The sequence below is a fragment of the Miniopterus schreibersii genome (genome assembly GCF_964146895.1).
Source record: "Miniopterus schreibersii genome assembly, chromosome: 19".
NCBI classification, from domain to species: domain Eukaryota; kingdom Metazoa; phylum Chordata; class Mammalia; order Chiroptera; family Miniopteridae; genus Miniopterus; species Miniopterus schreibersii.
The window spans coordinates 37658191-37679605 of record NC_138119.1 but is presented as its reverse complement, the minus strand read 5'-3'; the positions used below and the strand labels follow the sequence as shown (position 1 = coordinate 37679605).

The window sequence follows — 21415 nt, the reverse complement described above, 5'->3', positions numbered from 1 at the left end:
GCCTCCCGCGGGCGCTGCGGGACGCTGGGGCGGGGCGCGCGGGCGGGGCCTCAGGGGGCGGGACCAGAGTTCAGAGACCCGGCGGGGGCGGGGTCTGACCAGGTGGCGCCTCTTCTCCCCTCCCCTCTCCCTCCCCTCTCCCTCCACTCTCCCTTCCTCCCTCCCCCTCCCTCCCCCTCTCTCCTCCTCCCTCCTCCCCTCCCCTCCCCCCATCTCCCTCTCTCCCCCTCTCCCCCTCCCCTCCTCCCCCTCCCCCTCCTCCCCTCCCCTCCCCCATCTCCCTCTCTCCCCCTCTCCCCCTCCCCTCCTCCCTCTCCCCCTCCTCCCGTCCCCTCCCCCATCTCCCTCTCTCCCCCTCTCCCCCTCCCCTCCTCCCCCTCCCCCTCCCCCTCCTCCCCTCCCCCATCTCCCTCTCTCCCCCTCTCCCCCTCCCCAGCCTCCCCCTCCTCCCGTCCCCTCCCCCATCTCCCTCTCTCCCCCTCCCCCTCCTCCCCTCCCCCTCCCCCTCCTCCCCTCCCCCATCTCCCTCTCTCCCCCTCTCCCCCTCCCCTCCTCCCCCTCCCCCTCCTCCCGTCCCCTCCCCCATCTCCCTCTCTCCCCCTCTCCCCCTCCCCTCCTCCCCCTCCCCCTCCTCCCCTCCCCTCCCCCCATCTCCCTCTCTCCCCCTCTCCCCCTCCCCTCCTCCCTCTCCCCCTCCTCCCGTCCCCTCCCCCATCTCCCTCTCTCCCCCTCTCCCCCTCCCCTCCTCCCCCTCCCCCTCCTCCCCTCCCCTCCCCCATCTCCCTCTCTCCCCCTCTCCCCCTCCCCTCCTCCCTCTCCCCCTCCTCCCGTCCCCTCCCCCATCTCCCTCTCTCCCTCTCCCTCCCTCCCTCCCTCCCTCCCTCCCTCTCTCTGAAAAGAAATGGAAAAAATATCCTCTAGTGAGGGTTAACGAGGAAAAAAGGCAGAAGGCTGGGGTGTCAGGAATGTTACTTTGGGGGATACCCCTTTATTATGAAAGTGTTACCTGTATGGCGTACTTTCCCAAGGTTATGGTAAAGACCCAGGGAGGCTGGTCAAGGGGGCAGACTGCGTGGAACCGCTTTGTAAATCCTGAAGGAGCTCGGGGGCCGCTCGGGACCACCCAGCGCTCGCACAGAATGGGGCGGGCCTCCGCGGAGCGCGGCGCGGGCCCGGGGAGCGCAGTGCGGGTCTCCGCGGAGCTCGGCGCGGGCCGGGGAGCGCGGTGCGGGTCTCCGCGGAGCTCGGCGCGGGCCGGGGAGCGCGGTGCGGGTCTCCGCGGAGCTCGGCGCGGGCCGGGGAGCGCGGTGCGGGTCTCCGCGGAGCTCGGCGCGGGCCGGGGAGCGCGGTGCGGGTCTCCGCGGAGCTCGGCGCGGGCCGGGGAGCGCGGTGCGGCGCCACCCGAGGCCGCCCTGCGCAGCGGGCTCGCCGAGCTGTCCGAGGAGCCCGCAGCGCGCACTGTCATGAACAGAAACTGGCCGCGTGGACGGACATCCGTTATTTCCTGCGAGTTTCCTTCTCGTCCAGGGGCTTCGGTCTTTCTCCATGTGCCTTCCTGTCCCACCAGCACGGTTTTCAGGCTAAGAGTAGAAGTAAACGACACGCCATGCTGGGCAACTTTTCCGGCGCTGCGAACCCCTCAGTGCTACTGAGATTGTGGGTCTGGGTCCTCAAGTGGGAGCGGCTGGCCTCAAGCTCAGAACACCAGGGCCAGACCCAGCTTCCTGCCTGTGTGATGAGGTCCGTTGGAAATAAACGGAATGGAAACACGTGGGGAGCTGGCGACCAGCGCTGTGGACCTCCGGGGTCAGCAGAGCAGGGACGGCCATGTGTGTGCACAGAGACCACACGTCTCAAATGGGGGGCGGGGGGATTTCCTGTTTATAATCTCTGCCCCAATAAATGCGTTTTGACAAACCATGATTCCTGAGGTTTGTTTAGAAACATGGTCATGAACGTCCCTTGATAGAATTTATAGATTCTACAATGACACCCTCCTCCCAAGTATCTAGCTGCTCATCTTAACTATCTGTGCTTTTACTAGTGTTATTAAAATATTATTAGCAAAACCCAAAGTGTAGAGAGCACTTTACAGAGTGCAAAGCCCTTCCACGTTTATTTTCTCAGCTAGTACTAATGACCCTGGGAAGGAGAAAGACTGGCCCAGGTATCTCAGTGGCAATTATGGAAGACCTGTCTGATCGCGCTCGGAGACCAGCTCAGAGAGGCCGCAGCGCCCCCATCGAGGGAGGGCTGGATTGCAGCTCTGTGCCAGCCGAGCAAACTTCTCACTGCGCCAGGTCCAGACGTTGTCCTAGTGGAGGTTGCCATCGAAATGTACCCTCATTTGAGTGGTCATTTATCAAAGAAAAGCGGGCTTTATAAAATAAAAGAGGGATTTTGAAACCCAGAAAGATGGCCCTGGGGAGCTTTAAGGGACATTAAGCTTCCTGGGAGGAGCTGGTTGGCAATATTCCCAAAGCAGTTGAGAAACCACAGATGGTGTTGCTGGCCAGCTCTTCAAGTTCAGGGTGAAAATTCAAAGAGAGACAGAGGGCCACAAGGAGAAGAAGGAGTGCCAGAGAGATGCACCCCCTTAGATGGTGCGGTCTGTAGGAAGGCAGAGGTGCGGGAGAAAGAATGTGAGATGGGGCGGGCATGCAAGTGGCCCCATCACTTCTCCTTCCATTCCAGTGGTCACACCAAACTGCAACTCAAAGTTAGTTAGGAGCAAAGCATGGATTTGGGGAGTCAGGGTTCTCCAGAGAAACAGAATCAACAGCACATATTGAGGGGGGTGCTGGCTCACATGATTATGGGGCTGGCAAGTCTGAAGTCCACAGGGGGGGCTGGGTGGAAGTTCAGGAAAGACCTGATGTGGCAGTCTTCACTCCAGATTCCACAGGGCAGCCAGCTGCAAACTTGGGCAGCCTTTCTGTGTTGCAGAATTAAGAAAAATTCCTTCTTATTTGGGAAATCTCAGTCTTTGCTTTTAAGGCCTTCAACTGCTTGGGTGAGGTTCCAGTCACATTAAGGATGGTCGCCTGCTTCGCTCAGAATCTACCGATTGTGAATGTCCATCACACCTAGAAGATACCTGCGCAGCAACAGCTGGAGCGTTTGGCGGAACACACGGCAGCCAGACTGACATGAAATAAACCACCACAGACGCCAGGTGTTCACAGGGCCTGCTCGGAAAGAGGCAGTAAAGGAAGGGGCAGGGGGACAGCTTCAGGCAGAGGCATTGACTTTTGCTAGTTTTGTACCTTTAAATATTTAATTTAAAGATATAAAACTATATAAAATTTTTCACCAGTAGGGGGCGCGCAGGAGGCAGCGGATCTATGTTTCTCTGTCTCTTTCAAAATTAATTTTTTAAAAATCTTTTTTTTTAAAAAAAGAAAGAACATTGGCTACAGAGGCCTGGGTGGAAACCAAAGAGGAAAGCTGGGGGGGGGGGGGAGGAAAGGCCGGGCGGGGTGAGAGACAGGCAGGACGAGGGACGACCCTGGGGCGCCTAGCAGGATGGGGGACTGCCTGGGGCCCTCTGCGCGCTTCCCCTCCGGTCGCCAAGGTCGGTTGCCGCGTCAAGGGGGAAACACTTGTTGATTGTTTGCTGTTTACATGGGAGGATATTGCGAGGCTTGCAGAGGGGCAGGAATGAGGCGGCGAGAGCACTTGCCACGCGTGTGCACACCCGAGGCGCGCGGGCTCGGCGATGCGTTTGATTCCCCGCCAGGGCGCGCTCGGGAGCAACCAATAAATGTATAAACAAGTGGAACAACAAATCAATGTTTCTCTCTCTCCTTTCCTTTCTCTCTGAAAATCAACAAATAATTTAAAAAAACAACAGAGGGAATGGAGACAGTGCTAGTTGATTAAATGCTACTCGCTGGGGACCCCGACTGTCTTACCTGAAGACCTGCTGCATACAGGGTGAAGAGTCCCCATAGGATTCCAGTTCAGCAGGTTTACACTGTAGCCCCGATGGAGTCAGTCCTACTGGGTGCTATTGTGGAAAGAGCGTGGACCTTGAAACTAGAGGGCTGGTTCTGATTCTGCCACCTACTTGTGTGTGATCTTGGATACATCACAAATCTCAGGCACTGATTTGTTGTAGGTAAATCAGGACACTAAAAAAGACACCCTACCTCCTACAGGGATGTGGTGTGTAAAGGTCAACGCCAGGCTTATCTGTTACTTTACATAATTCACCAAAAACACTAAGCGGGAAAAGACATTTAGCCAATTTGACTGGAACCAGGAATTTGTAGGTTAAAGTAAAAAGCCAATTATAGGCCAAAATCACACAAAAAACAATGTTCATATATGTACTTCAGACAGTTCTTTTTTATTTGAGAGACCGCATTTATTAAAGCTGGGGACGGTGAAACAAGGGAGGGCTTAGGACAGAAGGGGCCATAGGAGAGAGCAGGCAGAGCTGCTTGGCTCACGGGGAAGTAAAAGTCACAGTGACAGGAGTGAACCAGGTGGGGCTGCAGTCAGCTCACCGGAGAGTCAGAGAAAATGGGGCCTTGGGCAGATTCAGGAGTTAGCCCGGGACAAGCTGCCACTGCCGTTGCTCCCCTGGTTGCAAGTCTCCTGGGGACCCTTAGAGTTTAGGAGATGCACACCTGTGGGCGAAGGAAGCCTGGGCATGCTCCGGAAGAAAGCCGTTCACTCTGGATGTAGGACCAAGGCTTTTTTTTTCTTTTTAATCTTCACCTGAGGATATGTTTTTATTGGTTTGAGAGAGAGAGGAAGGGAGGGGGGGAGAGAGAAACATCGATCAGTTGCCTTCCATACTCGCCCTGACTGGGGATCAGACCCGTAACCCAGGCATGTGCCCTGACCAGGCATCGAACCCACCACCTTTCGGTGCTTGGCCAGGGCAGGACCACGGCTGTTCCTTCAGTAGGAGTCTATTGTTTGGAGTCCCACTGGTTTTTGCTGTTTTGTTTTGTGTGGGTTTGTGGGGTTTTCTTATAAAGGAAACCCAAAATGTGTATTTTTTACTTATATATCTTTATTGTTGAAAATATTACAGATGTCCCCTCCCCCCACTTATCCCCCCCTTTTTTTAATTCATCACCATTGGCTCATTTATTCCAAAGGGTCCTTATCTTTGTTCTCCATGCACATTTTAGCACTAATACACAGAATGAAACATTTGCAGCTCAAATCAAGGTTTCAGAATTTGGAAGAATTTAAACAGAATTTGTGGTGATGAAAACTCCATGTTTCATGGTGGATGTTTTCCTAAAATAAAATTTTTTTTTAAAACTGTATCCCCTCTGATTTCCAGTTTTGGCTTTTCTGTGAGTTATGAGCTGAAACACTAAGAAAACATATGAGTGCTGAATCTTACTAAATTTGTATTACTTTTTTTGTCTCTGTTATTTCACCCACATATAAGTTGAAGCAATTATTGGTAGCAAGTTGCTTCTATTGAGTCTTTCAAGTTCATTTCCATAGAAACCATTCTCTTTTTGCATTCATGGTCCACTAATTTACATAATATAAATTACATAATATAATTAACAAGAAATGCTGTAGTGGCAGGGCAGCACCTGCTGAGCGGGGTGTACAGGGCACCCGCAGCGGGCTTTGTGGAGGGAACAGAGGATCCCCTTCTGATATATGAACCCCATTTTCCAGATGAGGCCACTGAGGCTCAGAGAGAGGAAGGGAGAGGGAAAGAGAGAGACAGAAACATCAATGACGAATCATTGATCGGCTGCCTCCTGCACGCCCCACACTGGGGACCAAGCCCCAAACCCAGGCATGTGCCCTGACCAGAACCGAACCACGATCTCCTTGATCAGAGGTCGATGCTCAACCGCTGAGCCACGCCAGCAGGCCGGGCCTTTTGACCCATTTTTAATGAGTGACAGAGCATGTTAAGGTCAGAGAAAACTTTTATGAGGTGATGCTTGGGTGGAGTCGAGAAGGTAATAGGAGAAATTCAGGCACATTAGAGGAAGACCACACCAAACAGACAAAACAAAGGCAGTCAAGTTCACACAGAAGGTGCAGGATGCAGGATCTGACAGCAAATGTGCCTGTCTGGACTGGGATAGTTTCCTGTGTTAAATCATTCACATTTCCTAAGGCTACTGGAGCCACTGGGCAACTTTTGTGGGAGGAGCAACACAATTCAACTTCTGTTTTCGAAAGCTTGTTGCCATGAGGGAGGGACAGTGGCCCAGAGTGAAGGGACTGCCTGGGAGGCCACTTCGGGGAAGGAAAGGGGACAGAGATGAGGACCTGAGTGAGCGAGCTGGGGACACCCTCGCTGCTGTTCTCTTCCCACTGGGTGTCCTCCCTTTGTCCAGTGTGTGGGGAAGGGTGGGAGCACTGTCTCTGCAGGTCCTGCCATCCCCACTACTGGCTTGAAGTAAAATGGTTTCTGGTCATATCAGTTCCTGCCCTTGTGGGTTACACACACAAAAGGAGTGAAAATGGGCAGCTAGGTGCCCACAACCATGTGGGTTAAATATACTTTTGTGGGCTGGCCTAGGAACCCATTAAAACAGTATGTTTCATTTGTATAATTATAAAGAAAACTAAAGAGCATGGTCTAAAAGTTGAAAATAAAATGAGTGTAAACATATATTTATCCACTTGGCGGCATCAACTCAAAAAAGAAACTATTCCAGGCGACTGGAAATGTCCATAACCGAACTGTGAACCCAGAGTGGGGCCTTAGAGATACCCACCCTCAAAACCAAACTATTTTCAGGTAGCATATTGTTGGTAGTAATGTTGGTATTGATGTTCTGAGGCTTCAGAGTGGACACTTTGGGATCATGCCAGTAAGTAATCATGTGATATGTTAACTCCATCATTCCTAGGACTGAAACTAAGCTTCTTCACATCACATAAGAGACACACACATCAAAGAAATTAAGCAAAAACTCTGTAGCTCTGAATTTAAGGGGGGGGGAGGGGAGTTGGGCATCGGTATTAATTCACGATGCATTTTATCTTAATAAAACATGCTACCTTGGTCCACAAAGAAGGCCTGGACACCTGGCACCCAGCTCGGTAGCTTCCTTGGTGCAGCGCCGCAGGCCTCTGTGAAGAAAGTGCTACCTTCAGTCAGGCAGGGAATGCCAGATGGCCCTGGAGCACCTCATGCCACTCAGCCGATGCCACCAGTGACAGCGAGGTCACATCAAATGCACCCAGGAGCTGTTAAGGAGCCTCTCACTGGCTGAAAAATGGACAATTTGTGCATCCACAGGAAAAATCATTTCAGTGGGTTGAAGTGACTCACGTATGTTTAAATCTATTAACTGCCAGTCACACGTACAGAAAGCGTTCACCGTGGGAGGGCTAGTGAACAACGCAGCGTTTTGACAACCAGACTATCAAATGGCAGCTGAGGAAGTTTCTATCTATAGCAGTCTTTTACCTGAAAAATGAAGGGATCTGAGAATGACAATATCATCATTTCTCAACCCTAATTAATCAATGGATCAGAGAGACACCAGCAGGATGTGAAACAGGCCTGCAACCCTGAAATCCCAACTGAGGGAAACCCTGCTGAGGAAGATGCTTCAGAGAGTGGACTCCAGACCAGCAGCAGCATCGCCCTGGAGCTTGTCAGCAGAGCAAGCCCTCGGGCTCCACCCCGGCTGGAACGGAACCTCTGGGTGGAGCCCAACACTCTATTTACAGGCTTCTAGAAGATTCTCACACACTCCAGTTTGAACTCCACGACTACAGGTAGGAAGCGACTTACAATGCTATCAATCAATTGCAATATGGCTATTACTGGCTTCCCATTCAAAAACTGTAATAACTTTTGATATCTATAGACAACTTACGATATCAAAGAATTGTCCATTTTTTAGGTGTGTAAATGGTATTGAGATTATATATATCTATATCTATATATATGTAAAAGCCCCAAAATATTTAAGGGATTTGCTTCAGAATAACATGAGAGACAGAGGCTGGGTGGACAGAAAGACTGATTGTGAGTTAATAATCGCTCAAGTTGAAGAGCAGGTATCTGGGTGTTTTTTATACTATATTTTTAAAAACTTTTATTTGAGAGATTTTTTTCCATTCTGAAAGTTTAAAAAGCCCAACCAGGCGTGGCTCAGGGGTTGAGCATCGACCTAGGATCCAGGAGATTGAGGTTCGATTCCCAGTCAGGGCCCATGCCTGGGTTGTAGGCTCGATCCCCAGTTTGGGGCGTGCAGGAGGCAGCCGATCAATGACAACTCTCTCATCATTGATGTTTCAACTCTCCCTCTCCCTTCCTCTCTCTGAAATCAATAAAGATATATATTTTTTAAAAAAGTTTAAAAACTCAAAGGAAACAATAAATTAAAACAAAAGATTGCAACTTAAGCAGAATTGATGGTACTTTTACTGGTGTTGAAGGGCAGTATTGAAAGTGTGGAGTATACTGAAACCCCTACTACACACTAGTTTGATCTGGCCGTAAGAGGGTTTTGGGTGCCCATTTTAAGTCCCTGACCCACTGAAGACGATGACAGGACGACGCCTGGTCAAGCGCATGAGCACCCATACATATCGCTTCCCAGTTCCCAGCTGGCCTAGATTCTGAAATGCTACGTGTTGAGGATTCAGATTTCCTGCATTGTTAAGACAGTCACTACCACAGCATATTATGAGTGCGCCCTGGGTAGCCTAAGGCAGGTATTAATAATGCTTGATATTTTTTAACTAGAAAGGGGACATGCTATCCTTTACACAGGCAAAGTAGCCAAGTCAGGTGTTCTGAGAGAACACGGGCTTCTCTGGCTTGGAATGCCAGTGCCAATAATCCAGTGATGGTCTGGTTTGGTGTCGTCCAAATGACCTGTCTTTGTATTTTTTCAGGGCAAGTACTTAAAAACTGCGAGGCTGCAGTAGGTCTTACTACCTCCTTGAGTTGACGCTGCTGTGATGAGACAGCTATATTCTTCTGTATGACATCCCTCCATGGGAATCCAACAGACTGTACTGGGGAGTGGGGGCACTGCTGAGGCCCCACAGCTATGTCCCTGGGAGTCCCTACTTCCCTTCCCTCTTAGGTTTTCCATTTCCAAACAGGACAGCTGTGTATTTGGAAGATATGAGGCAAACATAATACAACAGGGTGGTAAACACTGCATTTTAGCCCTTGCTGGCCAGTGTTTACCTTTACATTCAGATCGCTGAAAACATGCCATTAGAAACATGGAAAAATGAGACAGCTCTCTCCTTGTAGGTGAGACAGTGAAAATTTTGGCCTCTTTATTGATCACAGGTCATATATTTGGCTTAAAAAACACACGATTAAGAGTCATAACTAACTACAGGAAAACTAATCTTTCCTTTCAGGCTGCTAAATGCTCAGGGAGAGCTGACTTCCACGGTGCACAGCAGTCTCGAGTCGGTCCCACGAAAATGTTCGTGTAAACAAAACAAGAAGACACTGGTTCTCATCACGCAAACGTCCCCACCTGTCTAATGGGCACGCCTACTTAAAACATCCCTCTGTGACTGAAAGCACTGTCACCTCTGTTTGCTGGGTGCCATTTTCATTCCAATCACATTCATAAAGTTTAGAAAGAAAGCGAGAAAGTGGTGCGAGTGCTAAGGCTGCCTATGGCTCTTGCTACAAAATAGTTGCTCATCTAATTTAAAGACTTTAAAAAAGACAGGAATTACAGGTTCTTCTTGATCTCAGGAGAACTTTCCAGAAGGAGGTGGAGGGCCGAGGAATCCGCCCGCCTGCTTGGTGGCAGCTCGTGAAGGGGCAAGGCCGAGAATCTTCTGGATGTTCTGTGAGGAAAACGGAATAAAAACTAGGTTTTAATATGAGCTACAGAAGAGTGTTTTACACAGATCCCGTAGGAAGAGAAGCCATACAGGTTAAAAGTACTGTTAGGGCCTAAGGTGGGATGAGTAGCACTGTGCTGTTTCACAGGCTGCAGCGTGCTAGGGGTCACACACAGAGCCGCTTACCTGATGGGACTTCAGTCTCCAACCAGAGAAGCTGGTTTTGCCAAGTGCAGAATCATAAAAAGAGGTAACTTTTATTTTAGCACAGCGTTTAAAGCACACTCATTAGCTATTTCCCGAGGAAAGCCTTCTCCTTGAGTTGGGTTTTCTGCATGGATTTGGTCATCAGTGTACCATCTAAGCGGAAACCAAAATATTCCAACTCACTTTCTTCAAAGAAGTGAGAGAACTTAGAATCCTACAGAGTAACCTGAGTCAGGACCCTCCTAGATTTTGAGCACTGCCCCTCAACTTTCTCAGGTATCTCACAGTTTTTTAAATTCATCTTTATTAAACTAGTTCTCAAAAAACCGACTATTTTATACTCAGATTTCATCAGTTAATATACATTAAACTAAGTTACATAAATCCAAACACAAGTGAAACCAGCATATGCCAGGGGATAAACACAATCCCGGAGGATGACTCAGTGTGGGAGAGGCGGGGCAGGCAGGGGCTCCCAAGTGATGGGGGACAGCATGGCCCGACTAACCGACTAACCGGGACTCTTCGAGAGGGAAGGGAGGGGCTCACGATGTTAAGAAGGGCAGCAAGTGTCAGCTGCTTCGACTCTCTACCGAGTTTAGAAGAGAGGGATCCTTAAAGATCACCTGGTTATCCCTGCTCAGTTCTTTCATTTTGTATGTGAGGAATTCTAATTAAAACCTGGAAATGGATCATGGTTTGTCCGAAATCACACGGTGAAATGAAAAGCAAAGTTAGAATGAAAACCTGTGTGCTCTGATTCTGAACCCAATGGGCTCTCTCACCAGCACCTCCCACGTGGATGTTCTGGTCTCAGAACACACTCCAGCCCTAGGTGAGCGGGTCCCCACGTCCGCATTCACACTCAACAGGCACTGAGGGCCAACTGTGCGTGAGGCACTAAGAGAATGCCAGAGCCAGGCCTCCCGGCCTTCATCCCTAAGATGCTGACCCACACAGATGGAGTGTTTATATATCTGAGATAACCGCTGTCGGATTTCAGCAGAATATAACAATATGAAGACAACCTTAAGAATTCATTTAATTATACTGACAGTAAAATACTTGCTTTATTTATTCACAATACTACAGCTCATGCTTTACTTTAAAAAGAAGTCTGGAAACAAGTTAAGACACATACTTCGTAGGTCAGGCTACTTCTTAGTAAAGATGGAGAATATTTGTATTGTTTTCATTGTAAGAACAGCTCCATATGTCCACTTCTAAAAAACCCATTGACAAAACAATGAGAAAACCCAATGATACAATGTCCCGAATTTCCAATTGCTTTCAATCAGTAAATATTTATTAACCACCCACAATGTATCCAGGGTTAAGCAAGGCATTATGGGAAGCTACTTTAAAGATAAAATGTGAAATAATAAGATATTACCAAATTAGCTACTGATAAACACACTTGTCTAGTTAACAAACACGATGATACGGCCCAGACAAAATAGACCAGGCATCCTTGCTCGGTCATTTTGTAGCGATGGGGTCAATTAAGTGAGTCTTTATCATTTAGAGATTAAAGGCTAGTGTAAAACCTCTGATACCCTCTAAGTTAGAAGTTCACTGTGATTTAAAGAAGACATCTGAAAGGGAAGTAACAGAAGATATTTTGAAGGGCAGACTGCTGTCAGTCTCATTTACGAAGTGAAAACATAAAGGGCTATGGAATGCAACAGATCGAGATCGAGAGCTGCTCCAGATGGAACAGCGCTAACAGGAACCACGCGGCTACAGATGTCAGCAGCCAGGCCTGGAGTGCAGGGAGCCCGGCAGCTCCGTACTTTGTTTCCCTTGTGACCCTTGCCAGGGGCTCCCTTCAGGAACACTACACTAAGCTTATCAGTGCTGCACTGCTCAGGTATTTGTATTTTAATACAAATTGCTCTGCGATTTCCTTTAGGGAAATTCTAAACAGACTGTTTAAATTCCTACACTGTACTCTCACAAACGAACCCAGGTCTCAGGATGGTTTTTCTTAGATAAAATTTCCCCTGCTCCCCTGTCAGTAAAGTCTTTTCCTGTAAAACACATGGAGAAATTAACCAATGGCCTCCGCATACAAGAGACCTAGGTTACGGGCCAGCATTACTGTTCTCTGCAGTGACACTAACAGCCTACGTTTCTATGCACTTTCAAGTTCACGAAGTGTTTTAAGGATGAGACAGCGGCCCTCAGTCATCCTCACCTTAGAGATGAGAAAGTGGAGGCAGAGAGAAGCCGTAAGTCAGGATGTGAACTGACATATCACCCAAGTCCAGTTTTCACCTATGAAGCCACCTCTCTCTAATAGGTCTTTATCTCAGGAATAAAACCTTATAGCAGGCCTGGCCTGTTTTATTTTATTTTAAATATACCTTTATTAATTTCAGAAAGAGGAAGGGAGAGGGAAAGAGATAGAAACATCAACGATGAGAGAGTCATTGATCGGCTGCCTCCTGTTGGGGATCGAGCTTGCAGCCTGGGCATGTGCCCCGACCGGGAATCTGACAGCGATCTCCTGGATCCCAGGTCGATGCTCAACCGCTGAGCCATGCTAGCTGGGCTGGCCGGTGTTTTTTTTTAAATCACAATTTTAAAAACTATGTATGAGCACACCACTGTGAGCCTAAAACCACTCTAAACAAAGTCTATAAAAGCGCATTTAAAGAACACACAGAGAATGACAGTTGTGTTAATAATGGCTGAATGCCCTTTTCTCACCCCTCGTCTCCATCTTTTCGAAATACCACTGAACAGGATAAAATAAAGACAAGTACTTCTGTGACGCCATCTCAGCTGCTAGGCACTGTCTTAAGCACTGCACATGATATTCCTATTTACATCCTCACAGCTCCATGAAGAGGCTGACAGTGCCCTGACTTGCAGAGAAGACCAGTTGTCCGTCAGTACTCATGGAGCATCACACCACGTAGTGGGGACCTGAGTACGTTACCCTCTACATCTTCCAGTAACCTCCTCCATTAACCTTGATCTGACTGTGGCCTACAGCCTCTCAGTTCTCCCCTTGGAGGTCATTTTCACAGGCCTACTTAGTTAGCAAGATTTAGTTTAGAAATATGAATTTTGCTAGGAGACAGGAGTTTTAATATGTTATAAAGATGATGTGGAAGAACAGTACTAAACACAGGTTTTTAGAAAAATAAAAAGCAATTCTTTTGAATTTCTGTCCAGTTCTATGTAACAGAGTCATAACCGAAGAGTATATATCAGAAGGGAAAACAAAGGAAAAACATTTTCCCGTAATCACGCCTTCTATTGGCAGGAAACTCAGAAAAATACCACTGCAGGATTTGTGTTCCTTCCTCTTTGCAAAAGATAAGAACCTGTGATGAAGAAAAGGAAGTTGTTGGTTGCTCACTGGACATTTTGGGAAGAACCAGGTCATTGGCAATAAACACATTCTGCTAAATTGTATTCCTTAGTCATTTAGCTAAAATAACTCAGCCATGGAAATCATCAGTTCACTCTTTGTTTCTCTGGCAGCTGGCAGTCAGACTTCACTTACAGTTGATTGCAATTTCTCAAGTTCCCATAATAAAGAATGCAGGGGATGCAAAAAAAAATTCTGGACCTAAAAAATATTAAATCAAAATTTAAAAATCATTGGATGGAGTTGGGGTTAACTCAGATTAAGGATGACAAAGGAGTCAGTACCTCAACAACAGATTAACAGAAATTATCCTAAGAACAGAAAGAAAGTATTTTTAAAAATTAAACAGCCTCAGTGTCCTATTGGACAAAACCAAAAAGACTAACATGTAACTAGAATCACAGAAGAAGAAGAAAGAATGGGGCAGAAAAAATATCTGAAGAAATTATGGCTGAAATTTTCTGAGATTTAATGAAAACTTAGCAGGTTAAAAAAAATTTTTTAAACCCTACAGCACATCATAGTCAAATTGCTGAAAACCGAACTCAAAGAGAAAGTCAGAAAGCAACGACCTTATCTACAGAGATGCAGAGATACGTCGACTTCTCACATATCAGAATAAATGGAGGCCAAAAGATAGTGGAGAGGCATGCTAAGATGCTGAAAGGAGCCCGGCTGGGCGTGGCTCAGCGGTTGAGCATTAACCTAGGATCCAGGAGATCATGGTTTGATTCCTGGTCAGAGCATACACCCAGGTTGCGGGCTCCATCCTCAGTCAAGAGCGAGGAGGCAGCCGATTAATGACTCTCTCATCATTGATGTTTCAACTCTCTCTCTACCTTCCTCTCAATAAAGATATATTTATAAAAAATCTGTTTCATAGAACCGACCCCCGAAGATACTGTTCACGGTATGTTTCTCTCTCCAACACCATATTGTAAACACGCACAAGGGACCAATCACACTCTGGTTACTGTGGGTCTGGTTCCCACTGGTTCCACAGGGGAGAGAATCTTGCTTTCCATCCCGTATGCTTACATCACAGAATTCCTGCCATGGCGGACAGACTGGCATCCATGCTCAGCAATGACAGGGAGCATCTGAATGAACCTGAGCCCACGCACTGCAGCAGTTCACAAAGGAGCAGATTCAGACGATGCCTGAACACTCTGCCCCTCTCCATTAGCCGTCAGCCACCACTCTCGGGACCTCATGCATCTCTTGCTGATGCGAAGTCCAGGACTACACATGAAGACACCCTGCCTGTAGGTGAGCTACGCTGGCATTAAGGACTTATGTTCTAAACTTAAATAAAGTGACATACATTAATGACGAGGCACAGGAGATGGCAGGTGGTCCTTCCATCATTCTGATGACTTGAGGATATATGGACATGACATCATCAGAACCTGTTTTTACACATAGACAAGGCCTATCAAAACCCTCAGGCTGCCCTGGGAAAGCCGAGAGTGTGAGAGGAAAGTAAAACGCATGTGTTTTTATCACCATCCTGACCAATACACCTATTTGAAGAGACCATGTCAGATTCTCACTGATACTTTTTCAGAACCACTAATCCTTTTTGCTTTCAAAGAAAAGAGAGCTCTGTTCATAGCTTTCACAACCTTATGAATTTACAAGAATAGACCAGTTTCTGCTCTGGCTGGTTTGCCTCAGTGGTTAGTGTCAGCCTGCGAACTGAAGGGTTCCCGGTTCAATTCCAGCCAAGGGCACGTACCTCGGTTGCAGGCTTGATCCCCAGTTGGGGTGAGTGCAGGAGGCAGCAAGTCGATGCGTCTCTCTCACATCGATCTCTCAGTCTCCCCTCTCCCCCCCACTTCCCCTCTCTCTGAAAAAGCAATGGAAAAAATATCCTTGGGTGAAGACTGGAAATAAAGAGTAGACCAGCTTCCCCGGGGTGTTTACCAGGTGAGTCTGCTTGGATTTCCCGAGGTGTCACACACTTCATACGGAGGAGATCACCATTCACCCAACCCACTCACTCATAATGGGGGGAGGGGGGTAAGTACCTTAATTAAGAAGCTAAGGAAATGCTCGTCACTATCGACACCTCTGAGGGAAGCTGGCAGGCCTACCATTTCCACCCTACGAATGCACACAAAGGAAATAGTTGTGATGTGAAGGTCAAGGCAGCTAATCGTTAATCACCAGACATTAAGGAAGTAAACTAGAGGAGAAAGATAAAATGACCAAAGGTAATTAGATTTATTTTCAGTTGATATGACATATCATGTTTTAATCTGTGAAAAGGAACTCAGTCCTATCTTGGGCTGGGAACAAATATTAATTTTAAAAACATGCCCAGGATGTGGGGGTGGGAGGGGCAAGTGTGGCCGTAAGAACAACTGTTTACGTTGTAGACCACTGCCATCTGACTGTCACGCATGGTGAGGCTGCCCGCTGGACCCCAGGCCACCTCAGTGAAAACAGAGGCTTAGAGAGGCTACATGACTTCCAAGGACACTCAGGCTAGATGGCAGCAAGATTCAAACCTCCCACTGCTGTACTTCCTCAACCTTACAATGCACTCCTCCCTCTCCCCACCACCGTAAAGAAGAAATGGGTCGTAAATTCTGTTATAGTGTCATCAGCATAATATTATTTTCCCTGAAAGCTCTTACGTCAGTAGTAAACCATATACCCAATACGCCCTAGGAAGGGAAAATTATATGTAATAGATCAAAATCAGATTCACAAACAGTGTTTAATCTTTGTTTAATCTGCTCCACTTGGAATGATTAGCGTGACAGAAATAAATTTAAGTGTACTTCTATGCTCTCCTATTTGATAATGATTTTTTTAAAAATGAAGCTACAGGTGGGAAATTAACCTTTTTATTTCAAAAGAAACATAAGCCCCATGAGGGCAAGGGCCATAAACCCATTTTGTCTACAAACTACACAGAGCACCCAGCACAGAGACTAGTACATGTACGTGCTCAATTTTGTTAAGAGAATAAATATACAGATGAACCTACCAAGAATTATTATTACTGTGATCACCTATTCTCTTAAGGATGTGGGAAATGACAGAAGCAGATAGCTACTCTTAATTCAACCTAATACCACCCCTTCTTCGTAACAGGAGCGTTACTGCTATGATGGGACCCAGAGCTCACTTGTCTAATTAACCCTCACTTGCAGGCAGTAGAGGACGTGGGTTCTGGTTGATCTGCAGACATGTTATTAATTGACACATGTAAGTGTGGTCATAGGCAACCCGGCGATAAAGTATCCAGTCCCCTCAGCAATGACACTGTGACACTTTAAACACACTAATGACACTAATGAGAAATTACTGTATTCTTTAAAAAACGGCCTCAAACTGGTGAACTGAAGCCTCAGATGAACAGTGCTGGGTGAAAAGGTGCAGGGCAGTCTGGTGATCCCTCCAGAAATTAACACAGAAACTGCACTGTGACTCAGCAATTCCACATCTGAAAACAGGAACTTGGACATTCAGACACCCGCGTTCTAAGGTGGAAACAGCGCAAGTATCCATGGACAGGTAATGGAAAAACAAAACCTGGCCCAGTCCATCCACACAGTGAAATAGTATTTGGCCTTAAAAAAGGAAGGAAATTCTGAAATGCTACAATGTGGATAAACCTTAAAACATTGTGTCAGTCACAGAAGGACAAAAATATTCTATGATTTTATTTATATAAGGTCAAAATCACAAATAGGGGGAGTCAAATTCATGGGAAGGGAAATAGAACGGTGGTTGCCTGGAGCTGGGGGAGGGGGCATGGAGAGTTAGTGTTTAATGGGGAAGACTTCCAATTTGAGATTAAAAAGTTCTAGAGACAGAGAGTGGTGATGGTTGTACAATAATATGGAATGTACTTAATGTCACAAAACTGTACCGTTAAAATTGGTTGCAAGAGTCAAGTTTACATTATGTCTACTTTACCACAGTAAGCAAGAAGATTAATAGCACTGAAATTACACAGGTACTTTAAGGCACACAGACAATTAAGAAATCACTACCTTAAGAGTTGCAGAGGAGCCTGGCTGGCATGGCTCAGTGATTGAGCATCAACCTATGAACCAGGAGGTCACAGTTCGATTCTCGGTCAGGGCACATGCCCGGGTTTCAGGCTCAATCCCTAGCAGGGGGCATGAGCAGGCAGCTGATCAATGACTCTCATCATTGATGTTTCTGTCCCTCTCTCTCCCTCTCCCTTCCTCGCTCTAAAATCAGTAAAGACATATTTAAAAAAAATATTTGCAGAAAAAATATTAGATGAAAGTAACAAGAACAACACAATAGTGGGGTGAAGGCCTGGGAGGGCGATGGGGGGTCAAAGGGGAAAGAAAGGGGGACATCTGTAATACTTTCAACAATAAAGGTAAGTTAAAGAGAAACAGAAAATAACAAGGACAGCTATGAAGGAAGGGTCACTGAGCGAAAGACACTGAGAAAACCATTCAGATTTACTGCAACGCAGGCTGAGCGACAGTATGTTCGTGAAGTGAGTAGAGCCCTGAAATGCAGAGTTCCTGAGCCCAAGACTTTAATTACCCCTCTTGCTGTCTAAAGTCCCACCTCAAAAGCACTTCCCTCTCTAACCTTCCTGCCTGACCCTCCCGCTGACAGAGTGCGAAGTCTGTCTTTGGGCCCCCTCGGCCCTGTGTACTTCTCTCTCAGCCTCCCTCATTTCCACTGTGATACCTGATCCTTGTGGTGGCTTTATCTCAACGGTGAATAACTTAAAGTCACCAGCTCATTCCCCTCACTTTTGTTCCTGCAGTGACAAAGGTGCTGGTGTACAAATAAGAAGAAATCAGGAGGGAAGGACAGCCTCACTCCCTACTACTTTGGACATCTGCCACGAAGAAGGAACCTGAGAGCTCTAAGAACAGGGTGTGGAAACCACGTCTGGTTTCCCAGCGCCTTCCTAGCCCTAAGGATTAGTGATCTGGACTAGACACATTTAAAGCAGCTCTAGCTGACACACTGAAGTCCTAAAACAAGCAACTGAAAGATCTGCAGAGCGCCAGGCAGACACCTCCAGTCTACAGAAGTAAAAGCTAATTTAAGGGATGGCAGTGAGGAAGGACACACAGTCACGTACTGCTTAACGATGGGAACACATTCCGAGAAAGGCGTCCTTAGGCGATTTCGTAGTCGTCCAAACAGCACAGAGGGACCTTCCCAGGCCAGATGGTACAGCAACTACGCGTCTAGGCTGTGTGACACACCAGCGTCACACATGCGGCCTGTCATCACCCAGATGTTGTATGTGGCACATGACTGTCCACATTAACAGTGGGTGTGGTCACTCACCTGTCGGATGGACATGGTGCAGAGAATATACAGGAAGATGAAGGAGCAGTCTGTGGTGTCATCCCCCAGCAGATTCCGATGCGACAGTCCTTGAATGTAGGAAAGGGGGGTAAAAGGGAGCTTTGCCACCACTCTACCATCAAATCTGAAAAGGAAAAAACAAAGAACTGTTATTTTTAGAAGCCTGACAAGCTTCTTAGTTCCCAAGAAGAATCTGGGACAGAAATAGAAGTTTAGGTCCCTTGATCTTTAAAAAACAAGAAAGGGTGATATTCTAAAATGAGGCCTGAAGTACAGGGAGGTAGGAAGGGTGTAGACTGTTCCCATTAGTCTTTTCTAAACTAGTGACTCTTCTTTCAGTATTGGGATCCTGGCAGAAGAATGTATTTGAAGCCCTTCCCATAGAGCAGCCTTTCAGACGTGTGCGTGTGCGTGTTAGCTGAAATTACAAGGCTGTTTAGTACACTGTGTTCACAAACAATATTAAGGAAGGGAATCGCATGACTGTAAGGCAGTATTACTGCTGGTAGAAATGGCCAGTTATTTCCTAGTCCATCTATTTCACTAGCACTCACATGCTCAACTTCCAGCAAAACAGAACTCAGATCTGTTGCAGTAATCACACAGTAAAGCCAGAGCCAGTAAGGACAGCCATACCCACACACACCCATACACCCCCCCACCTACACCCCCCACATATACAATACACCCCCACCCCCACACATACACCCACATCTACCCACATACACATCCACATATCCATACACACACACACACAGAGCTATGAAAATATCATTTTAAAACTCAGAAGTGTGAGTGATGGAAGGAGACTTGACTTGGGGTGGTGAACATATAGATGATGTATTATAGAATTCTACACCTAAAACCTACATATTTTATTAACCAACATCACCCCAATAAATTCAATAAAAAAGTAAAAAAAATAAAATCAGAAGTTTTGAGTCCTTAGCCAGTCTAGTGTACTGAGCCAGAATATGACAAGTTTAAGGATGTATGAGTACTGAAGTTGTACCAATGAAGCTTACTTATTAACTATAAAACCTTTCAGTGTTTGGTTTGCCTGGTAATTCATGGTGATATGTACCCAAGAAATGAGAGAAAGCATGGCAGTGAAAAAGAGAGTACTGAATTGCTCAGCCAGCATGGCTCAGTGGGTGAGCACTGACCTATGAACCAGGAGGTCACAGTTCAATTTCAGGTCAGGGCACATGCCCAGGTTTCGGGCGCAATCCCCAAGTAGGGGTCATGCAGGAGGTAGCCGATCAATTGACTCTCTCATCATTGATGTTTCTATTTCTTCTCTCCCTTTCCCTTCCTCTCTCTGAAATCAATAAAAAACATACATATATATAAAAGAATACTGAATTTAGAATTATAAGTTAGAAATTATGAGACTTCTGGAAACCTTGGGCAAGTTGTTGAATCTTCCAAAGGTCCCTCAATAGTTAGGTAGTAGTTCTGTATTAAAGTCATTAAACACTTCCTCTGGCCCCTCCCCTAGGCAAAAACATCACTTCTTCCCCCTACTGAACCCCCCCACTTCTGTTATAACATCCATCAATATTTATTTGTCTGTCTTTTCTTCCCATACATATTTTATTAACCAACATCACCCCAATAAAATATGTTGGTTAATAAAATGTTGGTATCACCAAGGGTAGGGGCACACCTGACATGTTATATTCCAATATCTGGAATCATGCTTGGCACAGAGTGGCACTTAACAGTTGGGGAGAGAAGAACAGACTGGGGGGGGAGGCAGTTTACAGGGAGAGGGAGAGACAGACAGACAGACAGACAGACAGAAAAGAAGCCAGGAGGAAGAGTAGGAGAAAGGGAAGGAAAGGGTGAGGGAAATTGCAATCCAAGTGGGAGGGTTTGGATGAGCTCTGACAGGTAACAAGTGACGTCTGTCATCTTGGCACTTGTCCAGCTCCTGTCAAAGCAGTTCCACTATTTCCCAGGCCTGCTCCCTGATGGTTCAGACACCAGTAACCTACCTTATCATTAAAAGAGATTACAGTTGTTAAGACTCTATTTTAAGAGTGACAACATCTCTATATGACTACCTTTCTTTTGAAGGCCCCACAACACCTTACTCTTTGCCTTGTATATAAAATATCTTCAATATTAAGAGGGTGAAAGGTTATATGATTGTATTCAATCAAAATTAACTTTCCTTGATTTTGATAACTGGGTTGAGGTTATGTAAGAGGATGTCCATGTTCTGAGGGAAAACACACTCTAGTTGTCATATAAAGGAGCATGAAGACTGCAGCACACTCTCGAATGGCTCAGAAAAATACATAAATCATGGGAATGTGAGGAAAGATGTGATATGGAGACAGAGAAAAAGAGAAGGTGAATGGGGCTAAATGTTAACATTTGTGAATCTGGATAATGGGTATACTATTCTTGAAACTTTTCCGTACATTTGAAATATCAAAATATTACCACAGTATGACAGTTAGGGGCACTCACATGGAATTGAACATCCCCATCAGGGCGGTAAAACAAAAGCCAATTGCAAACATGGACTTCATTCGAACCTGTAAGGAGACCGATACATTGTCACTTCACACTGAGGAGAAACCACAACTGAAGCACACCCCAAAAGTTTGGTTTCATGCAATATTTTAAAGGAGCTCCTTAGCCAAAAGTTGTCTGCCAGCTAACCACCCTCCACCTGCAGGCCCTCTTCTCCTTGCTGGT

At 46.6% G+C, this 21415-nt stretch overlaps 1 protein-coding gene across 2 annotated transcripts in view; it reads right to left on the bottom strand.

Annotated features, from left to right (window-relative positions):
• Positions 1-4324: 4324 nt before the first annotated feature.
• Positions 4325-21415, bottom strand: part of TMCO1 (transmembrane and coiled-coil domains 1) — a 29935-nt gene continuing 12844 nt past the window's right edge. Inside the window, exons 5-8 of one of the 2 annotated variants that reach the window (XM_081120539.1) lie at positions 21185-21252; positions 18683-18827; positions 9673-9786; positions 4325-4725 (exon numbers count right to left, since the gene is read on the bottom strand). In XM_081120539.1, the coding sequence (XP_080976665.1) occupies positions 9688-9786; positions 18683-18827; positions 21185-21252 (312 nt within the window). In that variant the 3' untranslated portion in view covers positions 4325-4725; positions 9673-9687. Of the gene's footprint in view, positions 4726-9223; positions 9787-18682; positions 18828-21184; positions 21253-21415 lie in introns of those variants that run through there. The other variant, XM_081120538.1, reaches the window with a different exon arrangement.